General features: G+C 57.1%; 2 protein-coding genes across 4 annotated transcripts in view; one reads left to right on the top strand and one right to left on the bottom strand.

The window, feature by feature from the left end:
* Window positions 1–19,549, bottom strand: part of RASSF4 (Ras association domain family member 4) — a 35,355-nt gene extending 15,806 nt beyond the window's left edge. For all 3 annotated transcript variants that reach the window (XR_011473607.1, XM_070433151.1, XM_070433153.1), the window contains exons 1-3: window positions 19,483–19,549; window positions 9,410–9,503; window positions 6,843–6,918 (exon numbers count right to left, since the gene is read on the bottom strand). Coding sequence is in view for 2 of the 3 variants with exons in the window: in XM_070433151.1 (XP_070289252.1) it covers window positions 6,843–6,918; window positions 9,410–9,471 (138 nt within the window). In the remaining variant the exon portion in view is untranslated. The remainder of the gene's footprint in view (window positions 1–6,842; window positions 6,919–9,409; window positions 9,504–19,482) is intronic.
* DEPP1 (DEPP autophagy regulator 1) lies at window positions 41–1,405 on the top strand. The gene is made up of 2 exons (XM_070433155.1): window positions 41–250; window positions 735–1,405. Exon 2 carries the CDS (start codon window positions 762–764, stop codon window positions 1,374–1,376), a length of 615 nt encoding a protein of 204 aa, XP_070289256.1. The 5' UTR covers window positions 41–250; window positions 735–761; the 3' UTR covers window positions 1,377–1,405.
* Window positions 19,550–19,757: the final 208 nt, after the last annotated feature.

Raw genomic sequence — 19,757 nt, 5'->3', positions numbered from 1 at the left:
GACTAGTGGGAAGGTATAAAAGCCGCGCGGGGCCTCTGGGTTTGCCAGACAGTCGGGAGGGTTCTGCTCTGGACAGTGGCACATCGGACAGAGGGTGGCACACTGTCCTTACCCTCATCCCGACCGTCTGTCACCGGACACAGGGCTCCGACCGCTGGGCCCGCATCCGCTGCCCCCAACTTCGTGGGGCTTCCCGAGCCTGGCCTTGCTCCTCCGCATCCCTGCTACCCCCAGGGCCCCTCGGCCACAGGTAAGAGAGAGCCCCTGCCCCCTGGTTTGAGATAAAACAAATGGCTCTGTGTGTCTTCCCGGGTGGGTAGTCCTCAGCAGGGGACCTGCCCAGCCTCAGGGAGGGTGAGAGACGGGGAGCAGCCAGTGGCAGTGACTGGCTGTAGAGGGCTCTATACCACAAAGGGTTTCACAGGAGCTGCCACTCATGTGATTGTCACGCCACACGCCCCTGTGAAGCAGGTACCTACAACCCCGTTTTATGGACGAGTAAGTAGAGGCTTGGAGAGGTGACACTGCCGAAGGTCCCCGAGTCAGGAAGGGGCAGAGTCTGGTTGTAAGCCTCGTTCCCTCCGCCTGCAGTCCTAGGCTGGGTTCTCTTATTCGCATGGGCTTTAACGTTAGCAGAGAGGAGGGGCTCTGCAAACTCACACAGGCAGCCTCAGCTGGGGCGGGGGGCAGGGGGACATGGCAGACCCTCACCCCAGTTCTCTGTCACCCCACAGGTGGCTGCTTCCCAGCCGTCGGCAGCCATGAGGTCCCGGCTTCTGCTTTCTGTGGCCCGCCTGCCCACAATCCGGGAGAGCTGGGAGGAGGTGCTGCCGGGGGGGCCCAGGCAGGACGCCCTGGCTTCCCCGAGCCTGGATGACTACCGGAGGTCCATTTGTCAGCTGGCGCAGCCCACCTCAGCGCTGACCGAGGCTGCAGCCAGGGCCCGGCCCAGCAGACGCCCCTGGCAAGCCCGGGCCAGCAAGAAGAGCGGCTCCCCCGGGTCCCTCCAGGACTTCACCGCTCACTTCAGCGGCCAGCAGCCCCCAAACACGGCTGACCCCCTGGGCTGGCTCTTCGGCGAGTCCCAGGAAAAGCAGTCACGACGCAGGGACCTGCCAAGGCGGACTGGTCCCTCTGCGGACCCCTGGGGTCCTCACAGAGAGATGGAGAGCAGCAAGGCCGGCGAGTGCCCCAGAGGGAAGCTCTATGATGCCAGGGCACCGGGGCGCTGTCCGGTGGGACCGTCAAGGGACTGGCACCAGGGCTCCCAGACTTCCCGGCAACCCATCCGGGCCGCAGCCTCCCCGCCAAGCTCGCGCCCCAGCAGCGTTCTCAGAACTCTCTATTTACACCTCCCGGTGATCCATGAACTCTGACCCCTCCCCAATAAAGGCTTCGGTACAGAGCAAGCTGGCTGCGTCACCTTCCACTTTGCCTCCCCGCGGTGGGCACTGCCCCTGCAGGCCTCGGAGGGAATGAGTTTCTGAGGGGCTGCCTGCTCTGGGACCCTACCCCGAGCAGTGACAGCCTCCCTCCCGGGATGTTGTGCTGCGGGTCCCACGCACATTGCTCCTTCCTTGCTGACCATTAGTGGATAGCTTCTCGGTTTCCTCATGGCAGAAGGGGACCATGGGACCTGCCTCCTGGCTGCTCCGATGAGCAAATGAGATAAAAGTCACACATGTCATGGGGCACAGGTTGGAGCCCATACACATAGCTGCTGCCTGTGTGGGAAACAAGTTGGGGGCGAGGAGAAGCGAGATCTCACCCCGCAGTGGTTTCCGAGGGAGGCCCTGGGCGCTCCTGTCAGTCCCTTGGCCCCAGCTTCAGAGCCCAGGTTCCATGAGCCCCAAGGGAAAACGTGGTCTCAGCAAGCAGCCCCACTGTTTCAGGGGCGCTGTCACGGCGGCATCGGGGGTACCTCAGTGGCTCCAGCTTACAAGTCCTGTTGTATTATCAGGAGAGTTTTCCCCAGACTGAGGGCCAGGACAGAACCTGCACCAGCTCAGCCTGCGGATACCAAGTAACTGCATCAGCTGATCCTGCCCCCACCCATCCCTACCCCTGCCTGCCTCCACCCAGGGGACCTCAACTGTGCGGGGAGAAGTACAGGGTGTTGTCTGGCTACCCTGTTCTCAGACAAGTCCAGGGGGCAGGGCTCACTCCACATATCCTCAGGCCCAAGTCAGCCTGGGCCATTCCTGGAGCCCCAGAGACAGGCAAAACCCGTTTCCTCGAGGCATCGGGCAAGCAAGGAGGTGAGGTGAAGACTAGGGGTGAGGAAGGATTTCCCTCTCAGAGAGGCAGGTGAGGCATCAGAGAACCAAAAGGATCAGGACCGTAAACCGGCCACCTGCTCCCTGGGCTGGCAGCGCTGGCTGGCCGGGCAGGGGAGGGGACAGAGAGGAGAGAAGGACGGAGCAGGGCTGCAGCTAAGCCCTCAGCCTGCTTCACCTCCCCCACCTCCTCGCTCTGTGGACCATCAAATGTTCTTTTCTTTCTTTAAAAACGATTTGTTGTTGTTAATCCTCACCCGAGGATATTTTTCCACTGATTTTTAGGGAGAGTGGAAGAGAGAGGGAAAGACAGAGAGAAGCATTGATGTGTGAGAAACACATTGATTGGTTGCCTCCTGCAGGAGCCCTGACCAGGGCCCAGGCCTGGGAGGAGCCTGCAATGAGGCCTGAGAGTGGCCTCGAACCCGGGACCCTTTGGTCTGCAGGGCGAGGCTCTATCCACTGAGCCAAGACAGCTGGGGCTCTTCCCTTTTTTAAAGCTCCCTTTAAATTGGTTTGGACTTTTAAATCTTTTTGTCTGTGGGGTGGCAGAATGTAAACCATACATTCAAAAGAGAAAGTTTCAGACCAGCAATTTCTCAGGTTCCCCATCTTTTCAGCAGGGACACCAACACCTGCCCTCACCCCTGAGAGGAGGGGGGACTGGAAAGCCGCTTGGAGATGGAGTCGCAAGCACCGCATACAAATGTCTGTATCAGTCACACCGTGCGGCTCCAGCTTGGGGTTCCTGACTGTCCGGCAAGAACGTGTGGGAGGGCCTCCGCCAGAGCGCCCTTGGGAGGGGGCTCGAGGGCTGCCCGGCCCGGGGGGTGCCCGGGGGCGCACTGGGCTCAGCCTCGCTCAGCCCCTTCGTGAAGCGGCAGGAACGTGGGTCAGAGAATGACCTGGCCAGTCCTCCCAGCTCAGGAGCCACGCTGCTGTGGGGGGAGGGGGGGTCAGGCAGCGGTGAGGGGACCCAGGGCTCTGCTCTCCTCTGCGAACACCTCTCAATGTGAAAGAAATTAATGGCACTTTCAAAAGGTGCCAAAATAACAGCCAGAGTGAAGGGCTGGGCAGGGCTCTGGCAGGCAGCGTCCACCCTCCTGCACAGACAGCCTCGGGGAAGGGGAAGGACCTCGAGGGGGAGGGCCGGTAGAGCCTCACTCTCCTCCCACCCACGGTCAGAGCAGGGAGGACACACTGTCGCACCCAGGGCGGCGGCAGGTGGGAACTCGTCGTAGTCTGTAGTGCTCACCTGCCCCGGGGGCCAGTGGTCTGTCAGGAGCCCCTCGGGGCCTTTCTCAGGCCAAGCAGGCGGCTGGGGGTTGAGGGTGGGGACTGGGCTCACTGCCTGGTCAGGCCACCAGGGGGAGCCTTGAGCCCACGAGAGCTGAGCACAAGGTTGGGTGGGAGGACAGCTCTTGGAGGGGCCACACAGCACCCACTGGGACATGGGGTCCTGCTGCCTCTGGCTCACACACTCATTAGTGAAGGCTTTCCCCACAGGTGGGGCCCCTTTTCCTCTGGAGACGCCAGCGAATGCTCTGCTGCCTTTAAAGGCAGACTGCTCCCAGCTGCTCCCACTCTTCACTGTCGCACAAGCACAGTGACCCCGAAGGCCAGGCTCCCCACAGAGGAAGCTAGTGCTGTGGCCTCCTCAATGGAAGTCCCGCACACCCAGCTCTCCAAACACGTGCCCCAGCCATGGGCCCCGGCCCCGACCACTGACACCTTCCTCTCCCCATGTTCTATGCACCCGGTGGGACGGTGGAGGAGAAGTTGCCCCCAACAGTAGCGTTGGGGCCGCCAGGGCTCCAGGGGAGGCCGGGTGACAAAAGGGAGGGGTCTCTTCAGGGCCCCCACGGCCCTGGGAGGTGCACCTGGTGCTGAGCCCTCGGCGGCTGGAGGGCAGCTCAGGTGGGTGTCCCTGCTCGATGCTGGTGAAGGTGTTGCTGTATTAACACCTGTGCTCAGGCCTCGAAGCCACACCAGCACCTTGCGCTCTGCAGGTAGCCTGCCTTGGAGGCTTACGCGTGGGAGCCTCCATCCCTTTGTCTGGAAAATGGTGGCTCCTTTGTTGCAAAGCTCTGTGTTACAGAAAATAAAAAGAGGCAAAGTGCCTGGCGCCTGGCTGCCGGACCTCAGGGCCTACAGTGCTCACGGGGACGCTGGCCTGAACCACGAGTAACCTGGGCACCCCAAACTGCAGAGGCCTGGCCGCTGGGTGGTGGGGGGACGTGGCATCCCGGGAACCAGCCACGAGTTCCAGTGTCGGAACCCCAGGCCTCCCACGCCTGCAGCCTCACTTTTTGGTGGCTGTCACCTCCCAAGGAGGCGCACTCCCTCGGGCTGGCACCCCTTGGTTTAGGCTGCAGAAGGTTCCTGAAAAGTACACTCTGGCTCCAGGGAGATCAAGTCAGACCCTCACACGAGTTTTAGGGCTGGAACACGAAAACCCCCACTGCGGGATGTAAACTTCCCACCGCCGGGGCTGCCACCACTGCGAGTCCCCCACGTCTCCACGTGGACGTGGTCACACACAAGCACAGGGCACAGGTTCCCGGCCCCCCAGGCCCCCAGCCCTGCTCCCCACACAGCTGTTCCTACGGAGGGGTTTGTCCTGGGGAATCCCACGTGCCAACACCAAGCGCTCAGGCCAGTGACCTCAGAATGGCCTTCCTCAGGGTCCCCGGGGCCGTCACATGCACGGGGGATGCAGAGCTTCTCCCGCAGCGGGCCTGGGGGAGGACGGAGGTAAGAACTGCAGTCCTAACGAGTTCCCAGGTGAGGCTGCAGGTGTGGGAACCCCAGGACCTTAGATCAATCCCTGAATGGCCCAGAGCTGAGGACCAGGGCTGAGCCAAGAGACCACGCCCCGGCCGCCAGCACCAGAACCCAAGAGACACCGCTCCTCACTCAGCAGTGCAGGTCCACACTGCCCAGCACATGGGGCTCAGCCCCACTCACCCCGGCCTGTGGCTACTCATCCAACCCCTGTGCTCAGGACCACACTGCCTGGCCCGGGGGCTGCAGAACCAGGCAGGCATCGGGGCTCCCATTAGAGTAAGGACAAGACAGTGAGGCCAGACTTCGCAGGGCCGTGGGATCAGAGCCCCTCGCAGTAAGGAGCTGGGGCAGGTGGCTGGTGGGACAGGTGCTAGAGGCCACTCTGCAGAGGGAGAGCGTGAGGGAAGGAGCCCTCGGCAGAGCAGGGCGGGGAACAAGGTGTCAGGGGTGGCCCAGGCCCCGAGAGTGTGTGCCGTCACCGGCCATCACAGGCAGCCGGCACTGCCTGACCGGTATCCAGGTGGCCCAGCAATTCGGTCTGGCAGGTGGGTTTTAGTTGGCCTTCATGCCACTGACAGAGGACCCCCAGTGGCCCACAGCTGCCCGGACACTGGGCTCACCCTCTGGTCTTGGACCTGCAGGAGGATGCGTGGCTGTTTGAACAGCTGAAGGGAATGAAGATGGACGAGCAGTGGCCATCCCCTGGAGAAGGGGCCTGTGGGTGGACGGGGTGTGAACTGCCCATCCTGTGCTCAGCAACAGAAGGGGGCTCGGAGGCTGCTGGCTCTTACAGACACTGACAGGCCCGAGAATCCAGGAGTCACCTGGTCTCAACGGTGGAAACCCCCAATAAAACCTTACACAGTAAGTCTCCCCAGGGGGCTTTACAAGGAAATTGAGTGAGACCGAGGTGGGGCCAGTGCCCCAGCCTGGGTCCCAGGTGAACAGCCTGAGGGTTCAGAGGGCGAGAGGTCCAGGCCTCTGCTTGATCTGCTCAGTGAATGGCCCCCGAGCCTGGGCCCTGCTGGCCATTCCCCGGAGTCCGCTGGTGCAGCAGCCTCTGTATGGCCTACAGACACGCTCTGTTGAGCTCACATGGGGTTTCGAGGTTTGGGAAATTCCACATGGAATCCCAGGTGTCTATCTTCCGTTGAAATACCAGGAAGAGTCTGAGTGGGCCAGTCCCTGCTCCTGCACAGCCCATGGGCCTGATGGGTGGGCAGCAGTGGCTGCCGGTGGGACCAGTGCTCTCTGCCCTCCACGCCCTCCGCCAGGCCTGCCTTTCACTTTCCGACCTGCCTGGCCCTGGGAGCACCTTTCCCTTTCAGCCCTTCCCTCTGCTGATTCTGATTGACAGAGTAATCACCTTTCATGCCTCGATTGCCCTGTGCCAGAGCCCCGTGCTGAGCCCAGTTGTGCTGTGGGATGGCTGGTCTCAAAGATTTCAAACTCCAATGTCCTGGCAATTCACCGGGACAAGAGTCCCAGCTGGAAGGAGAAGGCCCACAGGAGGACTCCCACCGGCTCTGAATTCTCACGGGCATAGTCTGACCCTCTGCACCCCTGACAGGGGCCTCAAGGAGAGATCCTGGCTGCTGTCACCTGGTGCCCCACTCAGAGGATGGGTGACCTTATAATTCTTTAACCAAGTGGGGACACTTCTGAGAGTGAGGGACATGGGCTTAATAATTACCCTGGAAAATAGGTGTAAACTGGGGCTATCATCTGCAAATGGCAGATAAATGGTGGCTCCGAATAAAGAAGAGAACCAGGCCTTACCTCTCGGTGTCTCAGCTGAAAGCTCTTGCCCTCATGGTAGCAGTTGTAGGTTTTCAGCAGGTTTAAGAGCTCCGACCTGAGAAGAGAAGGACACGTGCATCCTGAGTGGGCAGACCTCGGACAAGGTGTTTGTCCTCCTTGGCCTCAGTTTCCTCATCTGTAGAATGGGCATAACAGCACACATCTTTCTGGCCACGCATAATTGGTTAAGAGACCAGACTGCTGTTGGACACTCGCCCTTCAGTCTTCTTGAGGGTTTCACATACCAGCTCTCATGGAAGGCGTAGGGGTGGGACTTAGAGGGAAGTGAAAACTCACAGATGGACCCCATCATTGTACAGCGAGGGTGTTTGCACACGTTCACTATTGTGGACAAAAGTTCCTGACAGTCTCCCTGTACTTTACTTCTGAGTCACTTCCTCAAATAAATCCCTGGGGCTCAGATTTTTGACATTTTGAAGACTCCAGCTTTCCTGCACATTACTGCCTACCAGGGCCGGGCATGGCTGCTGTGTGGGCACCAGGAGGGCGACCGGCCCCTTTCCCATCCCAACCTCCTGGAGGCATGACCACGGGATGAAGGTGACAGCAGTAAGACCCCGAAGGCCCAGGGAGGCCATTGGGCTCAAATGTTTTCTCCCCAGAATCAAAGGGAAACCACGCTGTGCTTGGCTGGTGTGGCAGAGAGAAGACAATGACAGCTGCCTGTGCCCGAGCTGGGCTCTGCAGGGCAGCAACCTCCAACAGATACAACATGCGAGTCACATTTAGGCGAGTCAAATCTGTAGTAGCCACAATACAAGAGAAAAACAAAACAGGTGAAATTAGTTGTAAACACATTGTGGACCAGTAGTTTTATTGCTAACTTTAGCCAGAGGCCAGATAAGTTTCTATTGAATGAGTACAAAAAACATTTTACATAAATGTTAAAGGCACACTTTAAAATTAAATACCCTTTGCATTGTGAAGTTATTTATTACATGTTCTTACAAGCTATTATCTTTTTAAAATGTGATATTTTGCAAAATACTGTGTAATAACAGGAAACACGAGAATTCTCGTGATCTGTCCACAATGTGTTAATAACACCCTTTATTGAACCCAGTATATCTAAAATATTATCATGTCAGCATGTCACCTATATAAAAATATTAACGAGACCTTGCTCATTATTTTATTTTGTAAGAAGTGTTTGCCACCTGGAGCATCTTTTACATTAACTTCGCCCCTCCAGCCACAGGGCCGTGCTGGGCGGCCACAGGGCCGTGCTGGGCAGCCACAGGGGCCGTGCTGGGCGGCCACACTTGCTGGCGGCTCCCTCCTGGACCAGCTGCCCTATATCTTCTTCAGGCAACGCCAGCAGTGGCACTGCAACAACCCGAGCTGTGGGTGAGCAGCACCCACTCTGCAACATGGGGATGACGGTAACTGACGGGAAGTGATTTACAACTTCATGGCATCAACGAAGCAGCATTCGATGTTGCATGTTCACTGGGCTTATAAGTGTGTAAATGCTAAACACAAAATTATTAGGATATACACCCCCCCCACACACATACATGAAATTAATCATGTTATGGCGATTATGACTTTTCCCAAAATGATATCTAATATTGTTCTTATTATAAAATGTAAATAAGGAAATGACGGTATGGGCAGCACTGGGAGTGATATAAGGGAATGCCGTCTGCTCTCAGGGTCTCTAGCAGGGGACCCAGGGTGCCGTCTCCACAAAAGCTAGCCCACCCCGCGGGACAGCAGGTAGGAGCTGCCCAAAGTAGACAATGTTTAGACTCCGAACTCAAAGAGCAAGATAAAATCACAACTATACTTTTCTTTAGTTCAGAAATAAATTTTAAAAAGTATCCTAAACATTTAAAAAGTATCCTAAAATAAACGTTTAAAGAGTATCCTAAAATAAAAATAAGCAAAGCTAAAAATCATCTATGATGTATCTATATAAAAGGCTAATATAGAAAGTGACCCCCTGGGAGTTCAACCGGGAGGCCGGGAGTTCGATCACTCGCTATGATGTGCACTGGCCACCAGGAGGCAGCATGGAATGAAGGAAGGCCCTGGCCAGCAGCCGGAAGGCCCCGATTGGTCCTGATCACCGGCCAGGCCTAGGGGCCCTACCTATGCACAAATTTCGTGCACCAGGCCTCTAGTTATGTCAATAAAATACACTTTCTTCAGTAAAAACTCAAAACCAATTTTGAGGGTTTTTTCCTTAACTTTTAACACAACAATAAGAATGTTAGTATTGCTCTAGTTATTTTTGTTTGTTTATTTGTTTTTCAGCATTGCTCTAGCTTTTCAATAAATACCATTTCTGCAGAGTCACAGTGGGCACTCTGGGGCTTTCCTGCTTTTGTGGGCCAGAGGGGGCAGGCGTCAAACCCACACCCTGAAGAGATCCTCCATCTCCAAAGAAAGACAACCAAGACCAGGACAGGCCCCCATCACTGTCCCTGGGGCAGGCACACCTCCCATCTAGGAACCCTTCCACCCAAAGGCTGCCCATGGAGACCTCAGGCATGCACCCCTCCCCGCACACACAGGCTTACTTCAGAATGGATTTGCTGTCGCTGATGGGCACGTGAGAACTGGGTGCACAATCTTCCTTCATCTTCTCCTCCTGTCTGCAGACCCGGAAGCTACCTGCCAGCAAGACCAGGAAGGGCACACACACAGGTGAGTGGGAAGAGCTGGCCAGTGCGGCACCCAGAGCCGGCTGCCTGGCCTCACCTCCCACCTCCATCCTCCCAATCCTGCATCCCCAGTCCCCTCCTCACTCCCAATCCCTGGCACAGGATGGCCTGCGGAAGGTCAGGCCCAGTGGACTTAAGGGGGTTCCACACCTACATGTGTCAGCCAAGCGCCCCCTGGTGGGCCAAGCTCAGAACTGCCGAGTCAGCAGTTGCCAGCTCTATCTGCCCCGCTCCCCCAACCTCTCCACAATCCCTAGGAGTCAGGATCAATCTCCTAAATGTTTCAGGACAGGTGCTTCCTTCCCTCCCTGGGACACCCTGAATAATGTTTCTGTCCCGATTACTCCTCCAAACATCCGAAGTAGCCTGGGCCTGTCTCCTCCGTTCCCGCTGAGCCCAGGGCGGGACTGGGCTGCCCCTGGAGTCTGTGCCCCGGCCAGCTCGCCGAGGGACGGGCTGACAGGTACCATGCTCACTACTTGCCACAGACTGTGGTGAGCATTTTCTATGAATTGCAGCTGTTTTGTCACCACGTTGCTGAGATGCTGCAGGAACTTAAGTCCCACATATCATTCAGCCTATTGTAAAACCGGTTTCTTTAGATGTCATTGCACTTGAAGTCACAGGACCTATTGCCAGCATTGTGAGGGCTTACTGTAATTCATTTACTCCTCACAACATTATGAGGTAAATGTTCCCATTTTGTGGGTGAGAAAACGGGGTCAGAAGGCAAGCACTTTGCCCAAGATGCCCAGCGAAGAAACAGCAAGGCCACTGTGAACACAGCACTTAGCGCCCAGATTCTGTCCTTTAGCCCTTTTTGCGTTGATCTTGAATAGTGACTCACACCCCAGAGGAAAGAGTGAAGAAGGGACTATATAAGCTGCTAAAACTTTTCACATTATGCAGCTGAGGCACAGGAAAGACTCTATCCCCTTTCTACCTCGCCTGGGAACTGAAACTTCTTGAACTTTCCAGTCTTTCATCAGTGCCTGGATATACATCTGGGCCTCCGGGTGAGCCTCTAATTACCCCCTGAGGACTTGGATCCACCCACCTGAGAGCTGTTATCCAGACCCCTGGACGTGACCAGGCCTCCTTGCACCCCTGTTCCCGATCACCTGACATACCTCTGACCGGTGACCCTCCTGGAGCGATCCCTGGGGCAAGAATGCAGGGCTGATAATGGCCAAGAATGCACTTTTTCTACAAGAACTTTTAACTTTTCTTCCTTTTTTGAAACACTCCTGGGTTTTTGCCTGTGTTTCCAGTTTGCAAACTCCAAGACCCTGGAATGAATCTATCCTTTTGTCTAGCACAGCCTCCAGACTCCGGGAGTGTGTTTGGCACCTCTGACCATCCTTTCTCGTCTATACAGTGGGGTAACCCGCCCTCCAGGGGATAGTGGGTTCACACAGGAAACTACCTCTCTCCCCACTCAGCCCGGGGAGGTCTGGGAGCTTCTCGCAGTCCTGGCCTCTGTGGGAGGGTCACTCCACTGGGGCGTTCTCTGTTGAACTGGCATCTCCTACATGGCTCCTACTTCAACTCTCTCCACGCCACCCTGGGGAGGACTCTCCTATCAAGGGCCTCTGTGTGTTAAGCAGTGAGCCACACCTCAAAATACACTCCCACCCTTGACCCTGCCTCCTCCTCCTCCCTTTTCTCACGTTGCAGCCAGGAGTCCAAGGGGTTAAGTTATCCTGGGAGGTGGCACAGACACCTCTGCTGTTCAGTTAATCCTGGGAGTGGAGTGCTCTGTCCCTTGGGCACGACTGACCTTTCGCGCACTCCCTCCCTGCTCGCTGGACACCACTCACAGATGGCGGGGCCTCTGTGCTGGCAGGAGCGCTTGATCGGGGGGGGGGGGGGGGGGGGGGGGGGGGGGGGGGCGCGGCGCGGCAGGGACACATGGTAGGTATGGAGAAAGGGAAATATTTGAAGGAGGGAGGTGGGCCTCCCAGCGACCCCAGAATCGTCCTATAAATACCTCCTCTGCCTGTGCAGTGAGGCAAGTCTCAGCACAGGCCCTACCCGTGGGCACAGGGTGAGGGACCTCCTGCTGCACTCTAGGCCCATTTCAAAAGAGGGTTTCAGTTCCTCAGCCCCTCAGCTCTCCCTCGGAAAAAGTGACCGCCAGGCTCCACCTCAGGGTCCTTCCTCAAATCCTGCCCACACAGAAGCTGGCGCAGCTGAGCCGGGTCAGGCTGGTGGCTGGCTCTCCCTCACACCGTCCTGTGGCTCACGGCACAGGGAGGCCTTGCATCCACATTACCGGAAGGACGGCGTTTACCCAGAGCTAACAGGGCGGCTCTTCTCCCGCCTTCCTCTCCTCGAGCACCCCTCCCACTCTCTCCTGCTCCCTACTGAGCTCCAGCCTCCTGAGCTGCCCACAGCCCCCTGAAGGGCTCGGTGCCCTTCCCTCCATTTGGGCTTTTGCGGTGCTGTCCTCTACTCAGAGCCCGGTATCCTCCCCGTTCTGTACCCCGATGTTAGCGCCCCTGGGCCTGCTCCTACTCCAGGCTTCCTCTCTGCTACCCCGCAGGAGCCCCCCTGCACCCCCCGTCCCAAGAGGAGGAGCACTGCCTCAGGGACTCTGTGGTGCTGCCTCACCACCTGTTTCCCCGCAGGGAACACAGCCTGGCGCGTTGCAGTAGGTTCCAGGGCTGGTAAATGACCACAAGAAGCCACACGGGGACCCAAAGCCAACTGTCCCAGAGCCGTGCATATGCAGCTGGAATGAAACCCACGGAAGTCCGAGTCAGGGAGGGGACGCAGCAGACACTGGTCCCTGGGCCCACAGGGAGCTGGGACGCTTTCCTTCTCTAGAGGGGCAGCTCTTCGGGTGTTTCACGGGACGCCAGAAAGCTGGATTTAAAAAAATCCTCACCCGGGTATATATTTATTGATTTTGGAGAGAGATAGGAAGGGAGGGAGGAGGGAGAGAAAGAGGGAGGGGGAGAGAGAGAGACTGATATGAGAGAAACATCAATCGCTTGCCTCCTGTACATGCCCTGACCAGGGATGGAACCCACAACCTAGGTATGTGCCCTGACTGGGATTTTTTTTTCTTTCTTTTTTTTTTTTTATAATTTTTATTTCTTAAAGTATTACAAACTGACTGGGATTTAATGGCAACCTTTTAGTGTACGGGACGGCGCTCCAGCCAACTGAGCCACCGGCCAGGGCAGAGATCCGGACTTTTATTGGCTGCATCTCCCTGTTTAACCGTTTGAGTCCCAAGCATGCGATCGCGCTGCTTGGTATTTCTCGACATAAAATAAAACAAGCGCTATCACGCTGTTTGGGTCTTTTTGTACTCATTTAGAGAAAGCGCGGTTGCGCTGTTTGGGATTCTTCGACAGTGTTTTTTCAATACCCCCTGGGACTCAAACGAATCATTATGTTTTCTCGACATAAAATCTCAGCAGCGTGATCTCGCTGCTTGGGACTCAAACGGTTAAACACGGTGCCTGGGAAGACAGTGCCTGCCCTCAGCTGTGGGTCCAGGTGACTAACTCTGCAGACAGAAGTGTGTGTGTCACTCCCAGGCCAGCTCATGTGACCACTGCAGCCTTGCAGCTCTTCTGTCCCAACTGGTGCACCTCCCTGAAGGGCAGCCTGGGTCCGTAAGTGCCTCTGTGGACCAGAATCCTCTGCAGCCCACAGTGGACACGGGCTGGCAAAGAGAACCCACCTCTGCTGTGAGAGCCCTGGAATGCCAAGGATCTGTGGGTGCCAAGTGACGCGGACCAGCCTGACTGTACCAGCCTGTGCAGTGCCTATTCCCACGGGCGAGTGCACACCGAGGTAACAATAACACAGCCAACAAAACACGCTGCCAGACAGGCCCTTGGTGGGGCCCCAGCCTGTGACTTCTGATTCAGGGTACAACACGTTCCTTTTCCCACAGCATGTGGGGAATACGCCCATTTTATGGGAATACTCTATGCAGCAGGAACACTTACAAGTGGGTTTCTCTGTAAGGCAGCAGCGACCAGCTACTAGCAGGTGTTTCCTACTGAGCGCCGGGCTGGGAGCTGCTAGAGACCCAGGTGCCTGCAGTTGCATGTCCTTTTCTCTGAGCCTTTATTTTCCCATCTGTACAATGGAAACACTGACCTTTGATGGGTAGAGATGATCTCAATTGAAGAACTCTGTCTAAAGCAGTGGTTCTCAACCTTGGCTGCACATTAGAATCACCTGGGAATCTTTTTAAAATCCTGATTTCTGGGCCTCATCCTCCGGAAAGTCTGTTTCTTTGTTACTAATGTTGTTGCCCCACCCCATAACAAAGAAACAGACTTTCCGGAGGGTGAGGCCCAGAAATCAGGATTTTAAAAAGTTTCCCAGGTGATTCTAATGTGCAGCCAAGGCTGAGAACCACTGGTTTAAATGGAACATGTAGACCAAATCAGGTGAAGGGGCTGCTGTTATTGACAGCGAGGTGGTTGGCGGGGAGCCCCGTCCAGGGACATGCCCTGTGCAGGACTGCGGCTGGCCTGTCACTCAGGCACAGCCTAGAAACCACAGAGTGACAGATGCAGCTGGGAAGGCCACCCCCAGCTCTGGGAGTCTAGTCTTCTCTGTCAGGTCTTCCCACACTGGCCTTCAGGGGTGTTTCGCCCCCGAGAGCCTAATTCAAAGGATGTGACTAAGGTGCTGAGGGTCTCAGGTGGAGGCGGGAGCATCAGCGGGGGAGCTGCAAGGGGAGGGAGTCCGAAGGAGGGAGAAGGAGGGCCCTGGATTGCAGTGGCAAAGTGAAGGGGGAAGGGGGCAAAGGGACATTGCTGAGCTTGGCGGGACAGGATGAGGTGCCATCTCAGGTGAGGGCGGGAGGCGAGGGAGGCTGGGGAGGCAGTGAAGGGCCAACGTCAGCAAAGGGGGCTCTTCCAACTTGCCCAGCTGGGTCTCCAGCCCTCAGGGCGGGCACCATGGCCCCACGGAGAAACGGCCTCTCCTCTGAGAGAGCACCCATTTCCGTGTCCCCTGGTGCTCACCCGCTGTGCGGCCCCAAGCAAATCACATGGTCTCTCTGGTTCCACCTGTCCCAACCCTCCACCCAAGCAGGCCACATCCCTGCTCCTGAGTTCCAGCCCTGAGCTCTGGGGTCACTCCCAAGTTCCACTTCGAATCCGTGCACTGTGCGTGTGTGTCGCTCACCAGACTGAAGGGTGGGAGCTTTGCATTCCCTGTAATGATCCCAGTGTGCTGAGTGGTACGTATACCTCACGGGTGTCCCAGAGATCCCTGAATGCGAGCGTCAGGGAGAGAGAGCAAACACGCACCCCAGCAAGAAAGCGAATGGGATTTTCCTCCCTCTGGACATGTTCTGGAAACTGCCCCTTGAACTCTCCCTCTCCTGGCACATTTGGCCGGCCCTAGAGAATCTCTACGGAGTGTTGTTCAATCTTTTGTATTAAAAAAAAGCACAATTGTATCTTTAAATAAAACCAAGGCAGAAGCCCAGTATACAAATGGATCAAGCATGTCAAACTCACAGATGGCGGGCCGCATGCTTTGTCCACCGGACACCAGTTTGACATGCTTGAATGGATTACAGTGCCTTACTTGAAGCATGACTGGGGAGATGCGCTGGGCTGGCCTGCCTCTGGGGCACAGCCTGGAAACTGCAGTGACAGATGCAGCTGGGAACGCCAACCCCCAGCTCCTGGGAGCCCAGCCTTCTTTGTCCCTGTCTGCTCCCCTCCCCCAGCCCCAGGGCATGGAGGCCTCTGGGCTGGCTTCCCGGTTAGAGGCTCCCATCCTCAACCAAAGGCCCAGCTTCAGCCAGGGTTCCCTGCCCCTGAGGAGGGGCGGGAGTGTGCCACTCGGTCACCTGCCGCCGGGCACAGGCAGGGAATTGTTTCAGCTTTCCACTTCAGTGGCTGCTGGGCCCTGAGCAGGGGCTGCTGGCAGCAGCCGGCACCACAGCCCGCCCTGCTATTGTCCCTGGCCTCTGGTTTGGGACAAAGGGCACTGAAGCCTTTCCAACTGCTAGGCTTGGCCCATCTTTCCTCTTTGGGGCCCATGAGCTCTGTGGCTCTTCGGTCCCACTTCAGCCCAGTGGCAGAGGAGCAAAAGAAGGCTAATGCAGGGGCAATATCATAGAGCCAAACGAATGCACCTGAAAGCCTTTTACTCCAGGCTGCGAGCTGCCTGCTCCTCGGTCTACAATGCCCCCTCTCGTAAAATAACGGCACAAAAGCTGGTCACTGCGGTCCTTACCTGGCAAAATGGAAAATGTGTCAGTATCCACATTACACTGTCTCCAGGACCTCTGGGCAATCTGAAAGCTCGGTAGCCTCTGTTCTAACATTGAAAACATTACGATTCTTATCTTCTTATTTAGGCCTGATTAAAATCAAATACGCAACAGAAGTGGCGGGGGAACAGGAAGGACAGAGCACGTGGGGCCCGGACTGCTCTCACTAGGAGGGAAGGCAGCTCCGAGGGAGGGCAGGTGCGGGGACACTGCTGGGCATTCCCGGGAGCCGCATCCGGGCCACAGCTTCCAGCTGCCAGGCAGGGCCAGCAGGAAGGCATGGAAAACAATGCCTTGAAAACAGGCCCCCCTGGCACCTGCTGGCCGGCAAGTGGCAGGAGCTAGGCCAGGAAGGTGCTGGCACCAGCTGCCTGCAGAGGGTCTGGCTGGACAGAGGCTGCTCCTCAGTGACACATTTTGGCTGAGAAAGCCAGCTGTTGGGATGTGGACCGCAGGCAACAGCTCAGCAGCTGCAGATCCCATCCGCTTCCAAGCTGTTCTTCTCCCCGCTCCCCGCAATGCTACCCCTCCCACTCCCTGTGGCTCAGCCACAGACCTCCCTGCCCCAGTGCTGATGGCTAGGAAGGCCTGGGAGGACACTGCCCAGCAGGAGAGGTGGCCGCAGAGCCACCAGCACCTCCATCCCCACCTTCCTCGGGCTGACTTTTACTATACACCCTCCCCACTGTGCGGTCCCGAGTCCCATTGACAGGTCTCCCTGAGCCCATTCTGGCCTTCCTTCCAAGGCACGGCAGGCTGGGCCACACAGCTGCCTACAGTCCTCCTGCTCTCCCTCCCGTCTGCACACCCCCGGCCCCTGGGACCCTCCCCCAACCTGGGCTCTCCTCTCCTATGAAGGGGGATAGGGGAACAGGAATCCTCTTAGCTGTGCTTTTTGGGCCAAAGAGATGCTCAGAAGGACCACTGAGGCCTGGAGCAGGAGTGCGGCCTCTTTGCGGGCTCAGTGCCCACTGTGCCAGGCTGTACTGGGTGCTCTCCACAGCTGCCTCCGCCCGTGCCACCCACTGTGCCAGGCCTGAGGGCCATTGCAGCTCCGGGCTGGCTCCCTGTGAGGCATGTTGTGCTTTAAAACTTCTGGGTCACGGAACCCTTTGGAGTCTGGAGAGTTTAACACACGATCCCCAGGAAGATGTGTGTGTGCGCATGTGTGTGTGTGCACACACTGAATTTGCACACCACTGCAGGGGGTCAAGGAGCTCCTCAGATCCCGGTTAAGAACTTCTGCTGAAAAGTGTCGCAGCAAAAGACAGGAAGCAGGGGTGTCTTGGAGAGGAGTCTGGGTGGGAGTTTTGCTGGAGAATCAGCTAGTGGGTGACTTCAGCGTGCTGTGCCATCTCTTGGGCCTTGGGTTAGCTGGGACTGTCCTGGCATCTGGTCTAGAGTGTCCTTAGGGCTCTTTCCACTTCGGGGGCCACAGGCCTCATGACACTCCACCCACCCGCAAGGTCAGGCAGGGCAAAGAGAGGGGGCTGTCCATCCCCCTCAGCAGTACATCCCGGGAAGGAGGTCAGACGGCTAGGAGACTGAGCAATCTGCAAGTTCCCCTTCAACAAGAGTGAGAACACTGCAGAGGCTTTGGGAAGTGCAGCCACTTCCTATTTGACTTTATTTTACTTTAAAGCAATTTCAAAGTATTTTCTTCAGAGCACCGTGCACCGGGATAACCCCCAACCTTCCCAGGGATCTGGGTTTCAAGCTCTGCTCCGTGACTCTGGAGCTGCGTGACCTTAGGCGAGTCCCTTCCCTCCTCAGCCTTAGGTTCCTCATTAGTTGAATCACTGGCTGTGAAGGTGAGTGAGGAGACATGTGAGCTGCGCCTCACATGAGCTCACATGTGATCAACAGAAGCTCCCATTACAGGTCGTAAGGGCCAGGGCCTCTGGAGAGACCGCGAGGCTCTGGAGATGGGAATGTGGGACCGAAAGAGGGTGGCGGTCCTCCCGAGAGGAGCGGCTGTGAGTGAGGACATATGACCAAGTTTACTCTCAAGACCTGGCCTGGCCCCCAGAGGTACACTCAGAGGGCTTTCTGGTCGACCCCATAGCCAGGGTCTCCCCTGTGAGGCTTTGCCTGTACAGGATCTGACTGCGATGGCGCTGCTCCATTCATGTTCTTTGTTATGAGTCGTTGTCTAGCTGCCCTGACCCAGGAGGACCCTGGCCCTTCACTGTTCTTGACCTCTAGGCTACCAGCTGGGTCTCAGGGTGGAACTACAACCACACCTCCCACCTTTCACACTGACACTGTAATCTGTGGCCTCCCCCTCATGTTCATTGTAAAGTCGAACCACCAGCACTACGGAGAGAACCACAACGAGAACGAATGAAAACACTTAAACACTGACAAAGCGCTGAGACACACCCATTACTACTCCCAGCAGGCAGTGTTTTGACCTCAGTTTAACATGTTCCCTTTTCTCTTCTCTCCCTTTCCCTTCTTTCCTTCCCCTTTCTCTTCTCTCTAGCCCCCTCCTTCCTCCCTCCTTCTCCCTAGTATCTCCCGTCCTGGTGCCAGCAGCAGCTCAGGAATGACACAGGGGAGTAGGAGGCAGGCAGACCTCCATGTACCTGTTAGTTCTACCAATTCATTTACCTCTCTCTCTCTCTCTCTCTCTCTCTCTCTCTCTCTCTCTCTCTAAAAAACCAGGGCTCTGGCAGCACATCTTGACTGTGCTGTGCACGGTGACACTATAAAGTAGTCAGTGAGGGTCTCTTCTGCAAGCACAAGTGCCTGGCTGTGTAGTCTAACCTGCTTGGATTCAAACGACAGAACTGCAGCTTTGTTTGCTGTGACCTGATTTAACTCTTTTGTGAAGCTCTCCTTACAGTGTGTTCAGATCGCACTGGCTCTGCCCGGTATTCATGCCCAGTGGGGACAGGTAAACAGGGCTGTGCAGAGTGAAAACAGGGAGGCATCTCACAGGCGGAAGCATAGGCCTGAGAGTCGGGAGCAGGGGGAGACCAGAGTGAGCTCTGACATTAGTGGGCCAAACGAATGGGACCTGGCACAATAAAGCCTGGGTTCGAATCCTGACTCCACTACCGACTCATCTGGGTAAAACTGGATAATTCCACAAGTCTTTGAACATCAGTTTTCTCATCTGGAAATGGGTTTAATGAAAGTACTGGGGCTGTAAGAAGTAGAGGGCATACTATGCTAAACCCCTTACTTAGCACAGGTCAGGGAACAAGGCAAATCCTCTATCAATAGCGATGTGGGGCAAGCCCCTCCTTCTGCTATTATCTTGGCGATGGATGGGTTTCCATGTGTGAAACCAGAGGCTTGTGCCAGAGGCGCCTGGAGCCTCGCCCCCAACTCTAAGATCAATGCATCTAAGAAACTGGCTCAGGAGAGCGCCAGCGCGGCAGGTGTAGCTGCGGTTGCGTCACCTGTCGTGCTCAGACTTTAGCCCCTACAGTGCCCTCCCCGTGGTGGATGCGCCCGGCGCAATGCCCACTCCCGACTCCGCTCTGGTCCACGGGATCTGGAGGAGCCAGGCTGGCAGAGGGAGGGGACCCTGCTTGCGGCAGCCGCGGGCATCAGTGCCCAGGCGCCGGCGCTCACTGCTGGGGGCAGCCTCGGGGGCGGGGGGGTGTCAGTGCGAGCCGGACGCCCCGAACTCTCCTGCCCACGTGTCACTCACCGTCCTCCCGTGGCGCAGACCGGAGATCGCTGGCAGAGCTGTGCCCTCGCCGGCACCGCGCCGCGTCCTGGGCGCCCACTGCCCCAGGCCTCCCGGGTTCGGTGCGTCGGGCCGCCTCTCCCCGCCCCTCGCCGCTCTGGCCAATGGTGAGGCCCGTCCGCCCCGCCCCGCCCTGCGCGGGCCAATGGTGAGGCCCGTCCGCCCCGCCCCGCCCTGCGCGGGCCAATGGTGAGGCCCGTCCGCCCCGCCCCGCCCGCCGCGCCCGGGCGCACTGG

The sequence above is a fragment of the Myotis yumanensis genome, unplaced genomic scaffold (genome assembly GCF_028538775.1).
Source record: "Myotis yumanensis isolate MYYU_CA2020_CCGP unplaced genomic scaffold, mMyoYum1.0.hap1 SCAF_13, whole genome shotgun sequence".
Classification (NCBI taxonomy): domain Eukaryota; kingdom Metazoa; phylum Chordata; class Mammalia; order Chiroptera; family Vespertilionidae; genus Myotis; species Myotis yumanensis.
Note: the sequence above shows the minus strand (reverse complement) of the source record. Positions and strands in the feature narration are given on the sequence as shown.

Bases quoted from the DNA above. Each gene is read 5' to 3' on its own strand.
- DEPP1 (XM_070433155.1), top strand. From the start codon at position 762: ATGAGGTCCCGGCTTCTGCTTTCTGTGGCCCGCCTGCCCACAATCCGG.